General features: G+C 33.9%; 2 protein-coding genes and 1 pseudogene across 2 annotated transcripts; 2 read left to right on the top strand and 1 right to left on the bottom strand.

The window, feature by feature from the left end:
* Positions 1 to 1,004: 1,004 nt before the first annotated feature.
* LOC140842694 (protein DAY-LENGTH-DEPENDENT DELAYED-GREENING 1, chloroplastic-like) lies at positions 1,005 to 8,246 on the top strand. Its single transcript, XM_073210778.1, is given in 8 exon segments — positions 1,005 to 2,033; positions 3,534 to 3,619; positions 4,363 to 4,536; positions 4,647 to 4,761; positions 5,171 to 5,268; positions 6,166 to 6,217; positions 6,219 to 6,302; positions 7,758 to 8,246. Coding segments are annotated over 8 exon segments (1,290 nt in total). The 5' UTR covers positions 1,005 to 1,421; the 3' UTR covers positions 7,827 to 8,246.
* Positions 8,247 to 10,134: 1,888 nt separating this feature from the next.
* Positions 10,135 to 11,428, top strand: LOC140803814 (squamosa promoter-binding-like protein 5; annotated as a pseudogene).
* Positions 11,429 to 13,054: 1,626 nt separating this feature from the next.
* On the bottom strand, positions 13,055 to 14,725 carry LOC140803714 (protein FAR1-RELATED SEQUENCE 5-like). The gene has a single exon (XM_073159605.1). The coding sequence runs from the start codon at positions 14,723 to 14,725 to the stop codon at positions 13,055 to 13,057; it is 1,671 nt and encodes a 556-aa protein (XP_073015706.1).
* Between the last annotated feature and the right edge of the window lie 2,946 nt (positions 14,726 to 17,671).

Raw genomic sequence — 17,671 nt, 5'->3', positions numbered from 1 at the left:
TAACACACGATCTATCATCAAGATAACCCAACCTATCTCTAGTTAGCAACTTACCGTGAGCCATTAGCCACAAAGTGAACTTATGTTTCGGTAAAATGCAGTTTTTTGCAAGCAGAGGTTTCCACGGCCATCTAGTCCACCTACAAACAAAGAAATCATAAGCATTTGTCACTCCTTTACTTTCCCCGAACCAATTATTCATCACCGAAATCACTGCATTCTTCGACCCATGTGCTGAAATCAACTCATCTCTCACAGCAATGATTTGCTTTATAAGAGGCGATTGTTCTTTGTTCCAGTCCCAACTCCAAACATCTGAATGACTATTCATGGTTCACCCACTTTATCCATAAACTATCCTTCTTCTTTTGAATATTCCAGAGATTCTTCGCACATAATGCCTTGTTCCAAGCTTTTAAATTCTTTAGGCCCCAACCTCCCGCATCAAGTGGTTTGCAAAGTACCTCCCAAGCGATAGGTGGATGCTTAGTAGGCCACACAAACTTACGACACAGAGAATAAATTTTGTCGATAATACACATAGGGAGAGGTAAAATAGATAACCAATAACACTCAATACCTTGCACCACTGATCGTATAAGCTCAAGCTTTCCTGCATAACTGAAACTGAAACTGCAATGGAAGCTCTCAATATATATTAGAGATATAGTTTTTAGCCATTTTTCATATAAAAATAATAATGTTATGAGATCGTCTCATGTGTCAATTTCGTAAGATAAATTATTTTTATGATAAAAATATTTTTTATTTTAAGAAGATCGTCTCGTCTCACAAGACCTACTCTGTTTTTTTTTTTAAAAAAAAATGAGTAAAATGTTTATTGTCTTAATTTAACGACAAACGTAAATATAGAATTAATAGAAAATATTTTTCCACTTTATTTTAGCAGTAGAACAGTTACGTAAGGTATTTTTGGATAATATAAATAACTGAAACACAAATATAATATTATAATAATACATTTCGAAAATGTGCGGTGTCTTGTTTAAGTCAGCATTCGACTCTACAGTTACGGAAACACAGCGATGGGTTTATCCGAAGAGAATGAAGCCAAGACCGGTATCCAATTCCTTTTGCCTTCTTATAACGCCCAATAGATAAAACCCGTAATAGAATTCTGGTTTCCTTTTAAGCTTTTTGCTGGAAGCTTCACGGGCTTTGTCTCCTCCATATTTTAGAGCCCTCTTCTAGCTTCTGGAATCATCTTATCAAGAATGGTGCACTAGCGAATTTCTCTTGTGAAAGTCTGAATTATATTGAGAGACGATGCTGCATTTCTTGGTGCTGTGTGGTTGATTGAATCAATGGTTTCTATTGTATGTTTGGCGAGTTTCTCTGACCAAGATTGCATTTTTATAGGTATATGAGGCTGAAAATGTGGAATTTCATACATTTTCTTCATGAGCAATTCAATTGTTTTGTGTCAAAGTCTAGCTTGGTGCAAGAACAGTAGTTCCAGTAGTTCATTTTCGAATCATACTTCGGCATCTGCTGTAGTTCGATTGTCAAGTGTAAGGAAAAAGTCCCGTGGCCTGGTTGCGAATGCCAAGAAAAAATATTCGAAGAGGAGGAAAAGTTGGTGGCAGAGATTCATTTTTGATGAGGATGGGAATTGGCTTGGTTTGAAAGATGAGGACACGATTGACGTGTTAGAGTCCGAAGATTCTAGTGATGATGAGGTATCTGATTATGAGAAATTTGAAGCGTGGAAAAGGCGAGCTGAAGCAATTGTCGAGTTGAGGGAAGCACAGGACGATGTAAAGAATGAGGAGAGTAGAAGGTGGGAGGATTGGCTTGTTGATGGAACTAGTAATGATTCTGTTAATGGTGCATCATGGATTGACAACTCGAATGATGCTGTTGGAAAGCCTGGAAATGATACAGGAGAAGATTTAACCAGCATGTTTTCTGGGAGAGGATTGGTTAAGTCTGTGAGGGATATGGTTCTAGGCAGAGAAGATGATGATATTCTTTATGAAGATCGAGTTTTTCGTTATGCCTCAGTCAATTCGGTGAGTGATTGATACATTGGCATCAAAATAACTTCGTTAAGATTTAATCTTATGCTTTTATATTGGTCAGATGACAATTCTCATACCATACCTTACTAATTGTCGATCTTGTGGAGTTGGTACAGTGCTAATCACATACAAGAATATGAGTACAATGTGATTTAGTTCCAGATTCTGCAATAGGATTTTTGTTTTGTTATCCAATTTGGGTTGTCCAAATTCATCATGCAGATTATATCATACTTCAGTCGTACAGCCTGAAAGAACCTATTTGGAGTTCGAGAGGACTGATATTAGGAAACATTGCCCAAAACATAAAATATAATCCCAATTCTAGTATGCTGATTATGAAAGTTGGCATCCTATATTAAAATCGTATGTTTGTGTGTATGTGTATGCATCTACTGTTGGAATGCTGAGGTTCAAATTGACTGGTTTTGACGCTCTAAGCCGTTAAGTCCAAATGGAAAGGTGTTGCAGCTAAAAGACTCTTGTCACGCCATTCAAGGGCACAAATAATGAAAGGACTAAAATGAAACATAAGAGTGCCCTCAGTCCTGTGAATTATACATGTCTCTTGGTTTTCAATTTGTGGATCTTTCTTATTTCTAGCCAAAGATGAAAACCCATGAATATTATTAGGCTGCGCCAAAGTAATCAGAAGGAAATTTCCCTTAATCATACTTAGGAGATTTTCAGGCATTGCCTTTGGGCTTCGTTATTCTGTTAGCTATGTTATCTAATCCATTAACCAGAATGGCACACAATTATTTGGACAACAGAATCTCAGCTTCAATATAGATTATTATACACACTCTGTGGAACTATTTGAAAATGTCGCTGCTGTTATTGGCCTTGTTGTTGCTCCTCGGATAAGGAGAAGAATATGAATATGTGGGTAACTACCTAATCTTCTCCATGATCAATAATTTAAGAAGGATTCAGATTTCAGTGGAGCCAAATGCTGTACATAACTACCCGGCCAATCTAAGTGATTGAAGTAAATTTTCCACCATTTTCAATTATTTTCTTTGACAAGGAATAGGTTAGTGATTTCCGCAGCTCAGCTTAGTCGGTTCTATTTTGAACGCCTATTGCGGTGTAAATAATTTTAAATTGAAAAATGCGCAAGATGCTAGGAAATTATGAACCACGAGGTTTGTTGAATTGGCCAAACAGAGTTAAAAAAAACGAAATTCCTATTTGTGATGCTTATGTCCTTGTATAAAATAAAATTTCATAGCGTTAGCCATTGCCTTTATTTTTCCACCTATCTACTTTTGAGTTGAATTGTTAGTAATGGAATAGTTATAATTTTGGCATATAAAGATGCAGTAGCTCCTTGCATTGGTGATATTTAAGTTGCTAAATTTTTAGCATTCTAAATTATCATGCGTGTTTGCATTGATGATTGTTTGAAAAGTATAATAGGCCATCCATGCATGTTGCATCTTTCCATCACAATTGATGTGCACAGTATTGTTAATTTTCTTATTTCAGGCCAAATTTTTGGCAGTACTTATAATTGTTCCATGGGCTATGGATTTCTTGGTTCATGACTACGTTCTCATGCCGTTCTTAGACAGGTATATTTTTACATGCTATACATTGCCTCTTTGGATTAGTGAAGTGATATACATTTTTGAAGTCCTTGTGATGACATGGTGGTGATCTTGATTTACAAATTTTAAAAAGTGGAGAGGAATCAGCTTACTATTTGTCATTTTCTGAAGGGCACAGATTTGCAATGACAGCCAAGCGGAGAGCTAATATCAAATTTATTTAAAACTACCTGAAATATATTGGGCTGAAAGGGGACTTCTAGCGGTTAGTTTGAAATTCATTAAACTTAAATTAAAAAATCCAAACACAACCTAAGGAAACAAAAGGTGAGGAGAGAGGGCAAGGGGGTCACATTTTGCATAGTAAAGTTTTCCCTTTTTTTTCCTTTTTTAATTGGAACCATAAAGTTGAAGCAAATGCTCATATGGGACGAGAGTATTGAAAAAACTTTGACGGGTCTGTAAAAGAACAAAATGTTATGGAGAAAAACAGTTAATTTTAACAAGTCCCATACTTAAGCCGACGAAAACATGGAAAATATTAATTAGGCATCCTGCAATGAATTAAATTGTTGCTTTATGCTGTAGAGAGGAAGCCAATTTTCAAGCTGTATAGGCACGTTATTAGCCCATGATCTACTCTATTTTAATAATAAAGCAGCTCTTTACAAGTTAAGATTAATTTGGTACTGGCTATTTCTCTTGAAGTTGGCATAGTGTAGTTTTATCCATTTTCACTCAATCAAGGTTCCGATTATCTTGAACAGGTATGTCAAGACCGTTCCACTCGCTGCGGAGATGCTTGATGTTAGGAGATCACAAAAGAAAGAAATGATCAAGGTTCTTAATCTTGTGAAAGCGCGTTATCGACTTGAAGTAGAGATTGGTAAATCTCCGCCGCTTTCTGATGAGGATCTTTTCCTGGTAATACGACAGAAAGCGTGAGTTTTACTAACATTATAACCATTATTTTCATAAATGCCTTTTTTCCCCCTCTGATCATACTTAAAATTCTTGTCAAATAAGAGGACTCTTCTTTGTTACTAAACAGAATAGCATTGAGAGATGAGCGGAGGTTAGAGAACCGTAAAGCATTCGCAAATATCTGGTCAGACATTGTGTTTGGGGTGTCATTGTTCGCTCTTCTATATTTCTTTCAGAATCAAGTGAGTTTTCATCAAATTTCCCCCTCTTCTTACTTCTACTGCAACATATTATTCTTCTATCTTTTCTCTGTCTCTTGAACTCTGATATATGAACACAGGGCTTATATTAATTTCATGACTATGTCTGTTATAATTACCACTAAGATGTTTCGACATCAGAACGCCGAAGATAATTAAAAGACTCCAGTCAAACATTAACAAGAGGCAAACAAATACAGTTTTGAGTGCAAAGTGCTTGAGCTTGACATTTGTTGATGGTACGAGAGCTAACAATTTTTGTTCTTCTGGTAGTGCCCACTTTCCATTGTTTCTTTCACAAGGTTGCAACCAGCCATCAAATCCTATATGTTTAAATGCATCTTGTATAACTTCAGATGACGCCTTTTCACTTTCTCACAAACTTTTGCAGGTAGCTTTGCTGAAATTCACGGGTTATAAGATTATCAATAACATTTCAGACACAGGGAAAGCATTTCTTATTATACTCGTCACCGATATTTTTTTGGGGTAAAACTCTCTTCTACCCCTTTTCCACAAAATTCTCACATTTTATGGTGGCTTGATCAGTTGGAGTTTTCACTGAAGGACCTGTGTTAAAAGGGAAAGATCTATTAAATTTATGCAAGTGAAACTCACTCATGCCCTTCCTATTTCACTCCGTTATCAGTGGAGTTTATTATACCAGAATACAACGGACGATGTTAACGTGGCCATTATGTTGTAGGAAACCACCCCTGTCAATTGAGTCCAAATCAATTCATTCTACAATATGTTGCATGCCTTGGAATTTAAAACTGGATCAATTTTATTTTATTTATTGAACTTCTGTATTGCTTACTGTTTGAACAAATCGTTCAGTGCAACTCGACAATTATCTCCAATAATAAAGTCTATCCTAATATCAAACTTAAAAATGTGCAAAACATGAGCATCGTGCATTCCAACAGTCCTTGAATTGCTTTTTAGAAAGTTTGAAATTCAAAAAAGGACTGATATATAGGGTATGCATGCACACCAAACTCATGTTCGAAATTTTTTAGATGAATTGAAGCTCACCGAAAAATCTCAAAATATAGACTTTTTTTTTACTCTGGTGAAAGTTCGAATTCGAACTTGGCTTGTTTGGTCCAAATCTAATCAACGAGCATTATTGCCCAAACACTCAAATTAAGTTTGAGAATTTTGAATATGAATCGAATGATACTTGAACCGCCTAGAAAAATTCGCCAGTCAGTTGGATTCATTTGTATCCTTGGCCATGGTATTGTTACTCGGTCTAGATTTTCTGAGAATATGATAGCGCCACTCTCCAGGAACTTCAGTATTCTGCAACTACTCAAGAAAGTGTTTCCCCTTCTGTTATTTCTTTTATAGTTTAGGTGAAAGCATCAGTTACATGTGCAGGTATCATTCTGAATCTGGCTGGCAGACATTATTAGAGGTTATAGTTGAGCACTTATGGACTAGAGGTGGATCAGGCTGCTATAACTATATTTATATGCTTTGTTCCGGTCGTAATAGATGCTTGTGTGAAGCTCTGGGTATGTTGCCTATCCATAGTCTTATCTTTTTATTTTATTTTTACGCATCAAGCAATTTCCTTTTTATCGAAACTAATCTAGCTTTTCTTGAGGTTACTCCAATTATTATTTCATCAAAATCTATGTGGATAAATTAAGCAAAATGTAATGAACACATAGGGTAGGGAATGTTTCTAATATTTCTTTAAACTTTTCTGCCCACCACCATATGTTAGCAATATATCCCATGTACATGTATTACATCATTCGATTAATCTTGGATTAGGAATTCCAAAATGTGAGCAAGTCCATAGTATTTTAAACCCAAACCCTTTCCCATGTTATCTGCTATTAATTTTTTAAATGAGCCAATGCATGATTTGTGACTTTATGAACATGTTATGCAAATATTAGTTCTTTATGGGTCAAAGAACGTAATCTGATGATGGCTTAAATAGTTAATAACCTTCCAGCTTTCTGAGCAATGTCTTAGTATCTAGTATTAAGAAATCTATTTTAACTTCATGTCGAGAAGTTTCCACTAATCCTAAGTTACGTCAAGGACTTTAGAGAACTTAATCTATTTGAAAGTTCAAATATCTTATGTACATCTTTGCTTTGAAGAAAACGAAATGATGCCAGAAGTTGTGTTAATAAACCTATCTCGTGTAACATAAATATCTGTTCAGCTTCATTGTGTAGAAATGTCCTGAAAGGCCTTGTTGACATGTTTCATATCTCCTCGATAAATTTGAGAACTGCATTGGGAACAAATATTTTTCTTTAATCCCCAATGATATGACTGCCTTTTGTTCCTAAAGGTTATCAGTTTTCTTTGTTTTAATTTTTTGTGTATTTTATGCAATATAGTTCTACATCTTGCTTTATATAGTAGATGCATGGTTAATATTACTTTATGGACAAGTTCATAAGTATAAATACAATGGAGCTCTCTTCTTTAGAAATCACAACCTTTTGGTACCTTTTAGTTGTTTGGGTTTTTGAGAGACTTCTAGAGCACAAGTATCTAATGGAAGAAGATGTGAAGAATCTTGTCATAATAATTGATGAAACACTCCCAGGACGTATATGGTCTTTCAGGTGGAGGTTTTTATATCTTTCGAGTATCATGGTTGACTACTGAACTAGTGAAAAACAACTTATGAACCAGTCTAAAACCGGTGGCTTGATGTAATGAAACTCACAATAGATTGTGCTTGTATTTCAGATTTAGTATGTCTTTTGGAGATTCCTCGTATTTGCTTTTTTCACATCTCTAATGTCAAATAAGCTTTCCTCTCTCGCAGAAATGTAAAAAAAGGACATAAAACTTGCATTTGCATCAGTTTTTACAGTCTCTTCCTGCAAGAAATTTTCTCTCTCTAGCTCATCTTATTTTATTCAATTAATTTCTGGGATTTTGTTTGCTCACAGATATTATAAATCATTATGCTAATCATTGTTTCCATTTTTCAGTTATTCAAATATCTGCCAAAATTATCCACAAAGGTGTCGAATATTTTCCAAGAAATGAAGAGGCATTAGCCAGATACATATATTTTTTGCCGGAGGGTCATCTTTCCACTTGTTAAAGAATCTTGCTACAACTTGTATTCTTCACCTCAAGTTCGGTTCTCTCTCTCTTTTTTCCTTTCTTCGTGCATGGAGGGTTGATTTATTCTTTCATGGAGCTATCAAACCAAACATAACGATGATGCAGGAGATTTTCAAAGTCTGCGCAAGTTGTTTGTAGTCCATGCATGAAAGATATTAAGGGTCGGAGGTTTAAATATCTGGTTAAACTCTTGTAATTCATCTCTATTGAACCAAGGAACAGAATTTTAACCATTAATAATTATCCAACTTAAATGTTTTACAAGTACAATAATACAAACCGATGAGTACATAAATTTGTAATTTTCTAAAAATATTGCCAACACAAGGTGCTGTATTATCGGACAAAGAAATAAATGTTGCATTCTAGTTTTTTGGAATTATAATGTTGTTTTTGCATGCTTGTGTTTATTTTTAATACACATAAATACGTAGTATAAACAATTCTTTGACTAAGGTTTTTTTTTTTGCTTGAATTTACACATGAAATCTTATGTATTATAAAATTCATTCATTCATACCTGGATTTGTGTTAGTTGTTAAAAAATTTCATTTCCAAAAAATAAATATAATAATAATAAATCATTTTTGGATTTAAAAAAATATACAAATCTAATTGTAAAACGTTTAACAAGACTATTTTTAAAAATAGGGTTTGAGATGAGCTTTAATAATTAAATTATCTTTCGAGAATAAGGATATTGTAGATCGTACTCATTGCGTAACGACTCTCTTGGGCACTTGGGTGCCGGAAAGTAGGTGTTTTTTCGAGTTGGTTCGCAACACTTATATGGTTTTAAGGATCATATGCGCTCAAAATTTCGGGCAGATGGATTTTCAAACATACTAGCAATACTAATCGGCTATCTGCAACAAGATATTGATACGTGAGATTGACTTTACGAGTTATCAACATTCGTTATGTTATCAATTCTTAATAATATCCAAGTTCACACCTTCATTTTAAAATAAAATTTAATTATATCTTTTTAAAAAAAAATTAATGTAACACAAAAAAAATAATGAACACCATTTGTTAAATCTTGATCTTAATTAAATTATCTCTCACAAAACAAGTGCAAACATATGTTCAACTTCAGAGATACCAAAGGAGGAGGAGAGAATATTATAATTTTTTGAAATAATTATTTGACCAAAATTTTGGAATATGATCTTTTGAGCCGACCTACATCAACAACAAAAAAATCAAAATATTTTTTTAGAAATATATATCCCACTTCTTTCGCATGTGCCAACACGTTTATTAATAAAAATAATTTTGCACAGAATCAAACGCTTTTCGTCATAATAAAAATTATAACAGATGATAATGGTATAATTTAAATTTTTTAAATTATATAGTTTTTCAAATATCACGATTCAATAGTTATTTCGTTATAGACAACTGTTGCATTCATGTTTTATAACTATGTTTTCTTAATTTTTTAATATACGATATATTTTACTAATTTAATATAGTAATGATGACGATGAAGACATGACAATAAATGATGATGTGGTGGGTGGTGATGATGGGTAGGGGAGACTATTGCCGGGCAGCGGGCAGCCACTGGTCAATGCCGTTTGAGTTTCGACTACCAGGTAGGGGGAGGCTTCTTGTCCCACAACCATATTTCCTATCATGTACTTTATAAGAACACGAGTCATTTAGCCGCGTAATTGCATAAAATTGCTTCCTCCGAAAATACTTGAATTTATGAAAGAAACGGATCCACGACTCTCCACCAGTCACATGCGATCTAAAGGCCAGAGAACATATGCCCTCATATTTGTATTTCAGGTGTACAACGAATGCTTATCGAAATAAAGCCCGATAAATGAACACTCAATGAGATAAAAAGTGACTATGGATGTTAAACTTTGATCTGTTGGGGTTAGAAAACTGTAAGAGGCCGGGCAGCAATAAAAAAAGAACAGTAGATATAAAAGAATTACATGGTATTGTATTCCCCTTAGCTTGTGATAATGCATGTGGTGACTGGTTAATGTAATTTTGAATAAGCCAATAAAGAAAGAAAGAAAGAAAGAAAGAAGAAGTCACGTGGAAAGGGATACTAAACTGCTGGTGAACTGAATCGATTTGAATTGCAAAAGGATGCTTTCCATTTGTTCTTTAGTTGAGACTACTTCTCTCTGTCGTCTTAATTTCGTGGGGTCAAGCGTCCCTATATCAAATGAAATAATAAAGATGGTTTTTAATGCAAAAACCCATCTTGGTTGTAGCATGTTTTTCTAGAGGGAGCACTGATCCTGTTCACCACCTATCTTGTACTCTGCTTCCTTCCTACACAGAAATTCTTGATGTAGAGTAATTGATCCATCTATATCTCTAGGGCATTTACTCTGTTGCTCGAGCATTTAAGCTTATTCTGTTCATCCGTTTTGCCCGGTGCTTTATTCTACGGTGTTAAATGTGCTTAAAGACTTCGACCTAGAATTCAGGAGCTGCTGCAGTCTTTACTGCCGCTAATTCAATGCGTTTTGTGCTTGGGAATCATCACCTTCAAGAGGGAAATGCTTGGATTTTCTGAGGGTTGTTTCTGTAATGGAAAGGAGGTATTCAGAAAGTTCAAAGGGGTGGGAGAGGGAAATTTTAGCTCTGCCTAGTGAGAAGTCTGATGAAGTCCCAGAAAAATATGGTCATTCTGCATGTCCATCTAGCTGTAATTTTTGTCTACACGGTAATGAATTAGGAATCTGCTCGTTTTCTATGCATCTTACGTCCGAATCCGCCGCTGTCGATTCCACAGATGGTTTCTGGAAGTTTAGTTCTTTGCCTCTGCACAGCATGAAGACAAATGGTACTGTTTCAGATTATTCTGAGGTTTCTGTCTTCTCTAGTGAACCAATGCATATTGGTTTAAATCTTGGAAGACCGGAAAAATATGGGGATAATTTTTCTCCTATGGGTACTAAAAGTTTGGTTTCTACAATTCCTGCATCGGGTACAGTCTCGAAAAGACCGAGGGCCTATTACCCAAACGTGCAGAATCCTTTCTGTCAAGTCGATGAGTGTAATCTTGACTTGACCTCAGCAAAAAATTACCATCGCCGCCATAGAATCTGCGGAAGCCATTCCAAATGCCCGTCAAGTAACAGTTTCTGGGAGGGAACGGCGTTTTTGTCAACGATGCAGCAGGCAAGTATATATGATAAATATCGCAGTAACGGTTGGAAATAAAAATATATATATATCATAAAAATTGATACTTTCAAGATTACGAGATATCGATGATCTAAATTTCTTGATCCGTGTTTGATTTTTGAAGGTTACTGTTTTAATGTCTTTCAAAGGTTACATGACTTGTCTGAATTTGATGACAAGAAGAGGAGTTGTCGGAGGCGACTCTCTGACCATAATGCCAGAAGGCGAAGGCTGCCACCAGAGTCTACTAAGCTCGGTTCACCTGGAGTACTATCTTCCGCATTATATGGTGTTTTCCCCTTCCAAACTCAATCTTCCCAAGTTCATATTCCTTAACTCCTCACCAAATATTGTTTTTCGTTGAAATTAGCAGATCCGAGGCCATATAATGTTTTAGTGGACAGGCTTCCAGTTTTGAATCAAACATGGGAAAATAATAGCTTTTCCGCGGCAGCTACCTCAAAAGTTGGTGGACTCGAAGAGACAATATGTTTTTCTGCCAACGAGATTTATGATTCTGACCCCAATCTGCGAAATGACCAAGGGATGCTCTGGGCCATCCAGATTCCAAGTCCTCAGAATCTTGATCGTTGTATGTCAAATTCAACTCTTCGTCTATTGTTTGTTTGTTTATGCTCTGTTTAGATATTACTTATCTGTGAAAGAAATAGAGCATCCCCTTTGAGCTGCAATAATGTGACTTGCCCTTGCCTATTATTTCCATTTGTATTAGAAACCATTTTCTCGGAAAGTAGCCCAAACGATGATTTGATATTTCCATAATACGTCCCTTCACCTGTAAACTAGAGATAGGAGAATCATTGCATGCTAGTTGGAACTTGGCCATACATTATGGTCTCTGCTTAATAAACTTAAGTATCACAGGTTCGAATGTACCTAAGGCGAATCCTCAGGCAACACCAGATCTTCTGAGAGTTTACTCACGTCTGTCGTCTAATCCTTGGATGTTAAACGAAGCCATTCCCACACCAGCTGCGTATTCTTGGAATAAGTATAATCCAGAAAGAAACATAGATGATCCACTTCAGTGGGCGGCCGCGCTGGTTCACTCGAGCGACAACTTTTGAACAGAAAGAGGCCGGACTCAGGCTTCCGATCCAGGTACAGACCGGTTGCAAAGGATTTCAATTGTTGAGGGCCGATCATGGCTCCGAGAGTCTATGCTCCACCGGGAGCTTTACTCCCTCTGCATCAAATAATTGACACGTGTCTCGTCTTATTATTTTATTTTATTTGTCTTTTTAATTTTTCTTTTTTTTCTCTTTCCTAATTTATTGCTATTTTCTCTCTCAACTTTTTTAATTTCTCTTTCTTGGTTACGTTAACTTATCATTACAAATTACAAATGTTGTTTTTTCTTTCTTAATTTTTTTAATTTTTCTATTTCCTCATTTATTGTTATTTTTCTTGTTTCCTTTTTCTCCTAACTAGTGTCATACCTAGTATTACATAATATTTACAAAAAATGTCTTTCTTGAAAATTTATGAGATAAATGTTGCATTTCATTTGGATTGAGACCACTCCAATTGTTATGTAATTCATGTCCGTGTTCCTTTAAAAACAACAGGTGAGTAATTTCAATGTATTTATATATAATCAAACAATAATAATAATTTTACTTACACCATGCATAACATAATTTAATGTTGGACAAGATATTTGAGATGACCAATGAAGATGGTGCATTTCTTGAGCTCCATTTTGATGAGAATGATGTGGATGACCAATTGTTGCTCCAAGAAAAAGTTCATCTCTTGCATATTGAATGTTTTGAACTTTACTTGTTGTATTTTTCATCATTCTTCCTGTTATATATATATATATATATATATATATATATATATATATATATATATATATATATATATATATATATATATTTCAAACAAAAAATAGGTTAATACATTACATTTTCAAATAATACACACTATAGCATGATAAAGTGAAATGTGCTATAATTACAGTGTAAATTTAGATATAAGTATTACCTTGTTTTTTCTTTCCTTTTGAAATCCAATGGCTTGTCATTCCAGAGTTATTAGTTCTCTTTGATCTAATATGAGCAGGATCACGTACAATCATTTGATTCATGTCATGATCATCTTCACCAACAATTTCACCAGCAATTTCAACATCTAATTTCATGTTCTGAAACATCTCATTTATCTCCAGTGAAAGACTTTGAAGTCTTCTTTTGATCAAGTTTTTCGAATCAACATGAACCGTACTTTTTGTAATGAGATCATAACAAAGTCTCATCATTTGATTTCTATACACAACATCTGAATCTTTCCCACACTCCATGCTGAAATTTTCACAACATTGTATCCTATTTCTAATTGTCTTCGTCCATCGCATTTTTATGTATGTTGTTGGTATCGAATGGACATTCATGAATTTTAAAACAATCAAAATGTGCTTACACAACACTCCAACTGTTTCAAAATAATGACAAGTGCATTTGATTTCATTAGTTTCCACATCAAATGTGACATTTTGGATCCTATTTGATTGTCCAACCGATCTTATGTCAAACTTCATTGGATTGCCCGTGAATGTAGGGGGATGATCAAACTCAATGTTTAAAGAATTCACTAACTCCTTTTCAAAGATTTTGTAGATGTCAATTGTATAAACAAATGCGGCATGCTGTAGCAACGGTTGATTTTTCACTACGAGTGTAGGCATCTTATGTCGGCACTTATAGTCTTTTTCATTTTCTTTTATCCGCCACCGTTTCTGAATTTTTTCAAATCTATTCACAAATTCAAATAGAGTAAAAGTTCTCTTTCCACCATCTTTCAAAACAGAGTTTGTGCATTCACTTCTAGAGGTAGCCTTAAGCCCAGCACAAAATTTTTGATTACTAAAGGCTGTTGACCATTTATGTCGCAACTTGTACATTCCCCTCAACCACGAATGGTTTTCAAGACCAAACTCACCAATCATTTTTTTCCACACCACATCAAATTCTTCCTCGGAATCACAAAATTGCATACACTTCATAAACATGCCTTTAAATTCATGATTGACATTCAAATTACCCAAATGTGAAGGGGCATTTTTTGAAATGTGCCATTGGCAAAGACGATGTTGTGAACATGGAAACACCGATTCAATAGCATTCATCATTGCTTGACATTGATCTGTGAAAATTGTTTCTGGTTGTTTCCCCCCCATAGATTCAAGAAATGTCTTAAACAACCACTGAAATGAAGTCTCTGTTTCATCAGACATGAAAGCTAACCCAAACATCACATTATCCATATGATGATTTATGCCAACAAATGGAGCACATATTAAATTATATCTATTAGTCCGATAAGTTGTATCAAAAGAAAGCACATCACCGAAATACTCAAAATCAATCCTAGCTCGACTATCTCTGTAAAAAAAATTTGACAAACGACCATTTTCATCCATCTGAATATCCCAATAAAACAAGTCTTCCTCGTTTGATTTGGTTTTAAAATATCGTATCAACTCAAAAGCATCTCCATTTTCAACCCTCGAGTGTCCCTTAGTGACATAATTCAGATAATTATAAGCATCTTTTCGAATAAAACCTAAATTCTCCACTCCATGTGATTCTTTTTCCATATATGACAAGACACTAGAAGGTTTTATCCCAGCCTCTGACATTACTCTTAAAGTTTCACCTTGAGCATATGAAACTTTACGAGCCGATCTCAACAAATATCTTTAACTTTCATCAACCATTTCATGATTATGGTTCATTTCAAAAATTGTCACTTTCCAGTCTTCATTTTTTTTCCTTCGAATCCTAAGTCTTGCTTTACATTTGGTTCTTGTTTCTAGATTTTGATACAAAGGTCTATTGTTATTTGCACTCCGCTTTCCATCCTTTATTCCTTGAGATGAACATTCAAATTCTTTCATATAAAGATCTTTAGAACCACTAAAATAAGCTTCTTTCCCCCTTCGAGCACTAAAACCTTTAGTGTGTGCATACTCACAATATAATAAATAAGCATCATCAATACTTTTTATGGTTTGACCAATAGCTAACCTTTGCTCAAATTCCTCAACAGTGGATACATGTTTTTTCTCAACATCTGACGTCTCCTCATTTTCGGCCTTGCTGTCTTCATTGGTGCAAATGATATTACCAATAACACCTTCTCCATCATTTAATATCAAATCTAACAAAAAATAGAGATAAACATTATAGATATTAAAAATCATCAATTAACAATATCATTTGATATATAAACGATCAAGTAAGATATTTTAAAAAATATGATGCATTCTATCAATGTTGTATTTATGGGCATATTTGTGTTTCTTTTAAAAAAAATTCTTTATATTAATGTATTGTTCATATAAATGAATGGTGAAAAATAATATTAAATCAAAAAATAAAAATTGGCTATTCAAGAAACGATATCAACGAAACATTAAATGGCGATTCTGAAAAAGAGGACTTTAAATGGACTAAAAAACTACTATAAAATACATACCTTCCATTAAAAATTAATGCTGCTGAATGAGAGAACTTTGGGTTGTTGAATGGCGGGAAGAAGACACTCGCATCACTTAATTGACGGTGGTGAAGAATTAGATTTTTTTTATCGTTCAACTTTTTCTTCTCTTATTGTTCAACCATGGTTAAATATATAAATGTAATGATATGTTAAGGTAACCAAGAAAGAGAAATTCAGAAAATAGACAGAGAAAATAGCAATAAATTAGGAAAGAGAAAAGAAAAGAAAAATTAAAACGACAAACAAAAAAAAATAATAAGACAAGACACGTGTCAATTATTTGATGTAGGGGGAGTAAAGCTCCCGGTGGAGCATAGACACTCTCGCTCCAATCAAAGAGTTTTGAGTCAATTCGAAACAGGAAGAAAATAATAGTTTTCGTTTTGAGTTCTCTTTTTTTTAGATTTTTCTTCCCACCTTGAATTCGAATGCCTTTCTGTTTTTTTTTTAATATGTTGCATCGTTTTATGATTATTATTATTATTTCTTGTCAGTGATTTCAGGTAAAGAAGCTAATGGAAAATTCAAATTTTAGGTTGTAAAAAAATTCAAAGTTTTTCGGTAAGTCGAAATTTTCGACAATCTTATTATATACTGAATAACCAAAATACTAAAATGATATAAATTCAGAAAAATATAACACTTTTGTAATTAAATCATAAATAAGAAAATTTCTTTTACCTTTGTACAATTTTTCCTAGAAACTTTAAACATATTATAACTACTTATGTTTCCATAGCAAACATGTTTTTTTGGACATAAACGGCGTAACAATGACATTATATCGACATCTTGATATATCACAAATATTCGATATATTCATTATGTTATTTGAGTTGTATAGAAATTTTAATATAGCAAGATTTGCATACGATATCAAACCACTATCGCCCTAAATATCACAATAATATTTATAAATTAAATAAACATGATATTTTTAATTAATGAAATTATGGATAAAATAAAAAAGCTAAGGCCTAAGACTTAAAGTGACTAATTTTTTTTTTTTAAAAAAATCAAACCATATCGCCCTCATTTTCATTTTATAAACTAAATTTTTTTCCAAAATAATACGGATATCATACTAATATCTCGATATATCGTAAATATTCGATATAATCGGTATGCTACTTGTATCGTACTGAAATTTGCGTACGATATTGGCATAAATTTTCTATTACTGAAAACTTTGGTATAATTTTTTCAATACCAAAAATTTCAATATGGTATAAGGGATGAACCAAAATTTTCTGTATACCGTATCGAAGTACCCTAGTTTGGTGTAAATTGATCATAATAAATTTTTTTTTAATATATAATCTATAAAATACTCAATAATTTTAAAATGTAAATGTAAATGCGATATTTAGTAAGGAAATTTTCGTAATTCTCAAATTTGAACTTCATTGGTCACTGGTCACAAAAGGAATCATCATTTGATCACCGACTTCTGAAAAGGGCAGTCGGTGAATTCAATAATAAATGAAGGCACGCCGCATCAGTCTCAGTGAATCTTGGAATAATGACCAGATATTGAGTCTCGCAAACGGCAGTGTGAGAGTTAAATTCTCTCCAATGAAAGAGAGCTCTTTGGGCGCGGTGTAGCACAAGGTCTAGGTGCTGCTGGTTGGCTGAATCATCATGATTTACCTACTCTTACCATCCTGTCGGACCGGGATGAGGGGCGCCTAAGCAATAATTTAGAATTTAAAATAAATTAATTTTGTATTTTAAAAAATGTGCGTACTAGCGACGGTTTTTCAAAAGCCCTCGCTAATTAGCGTCGCTACTATTTCCATAAAATAAATTTTAAGTTTTTTTTAAAAAATTATTAAAATTAATTTTTTTTATTTTATGGAAATATTAAACCGTCGCTAATTAGCGACGGCGTTTTAAACACCGTCGCTATTAGCGACGGTCTGTTAAACACCGTCGCTAAATAGCGACGCGTTAAAAATTAGGTTTAATATTTCCATAAAATAAAAAAATTTAATTTTAATAATTTTTTAAAAAAAACTTAGAATCGGACTATGCTAACAATATTAATGATCTTAACTAACACTTAAAAATTTACAAAAAATTA

Source organism: Primulina eburnea, chromosome 10 (genome assembly GCF_022965805.1).
Source record: "Primulina eburnea isolate SZY01 chromosome 10, ASM2296580v1, whole genome shotgun sequence".
NCBI lineage: Eukaryota > Viridiplantae > Streptophyta > Magnoliopsida > Lamiales > Gesneriaceae > Primulina > Primulina eburnea.
The sequence above is the reverse complement of the archived record's forward strand: the minus strand, read 5'-3'. Positions and strand labels throughout refer to the sequence as shown.

Excerpts from the sequence above, each read along its gene's own strand:
- LOC140803714 (XM_073159605.1), bottom strand. The coding sequence starts at position 14,725 with ATGTCAGAGGCTGGGATAAAACCTTCTAGTGTCTTGTCATATATGGAA.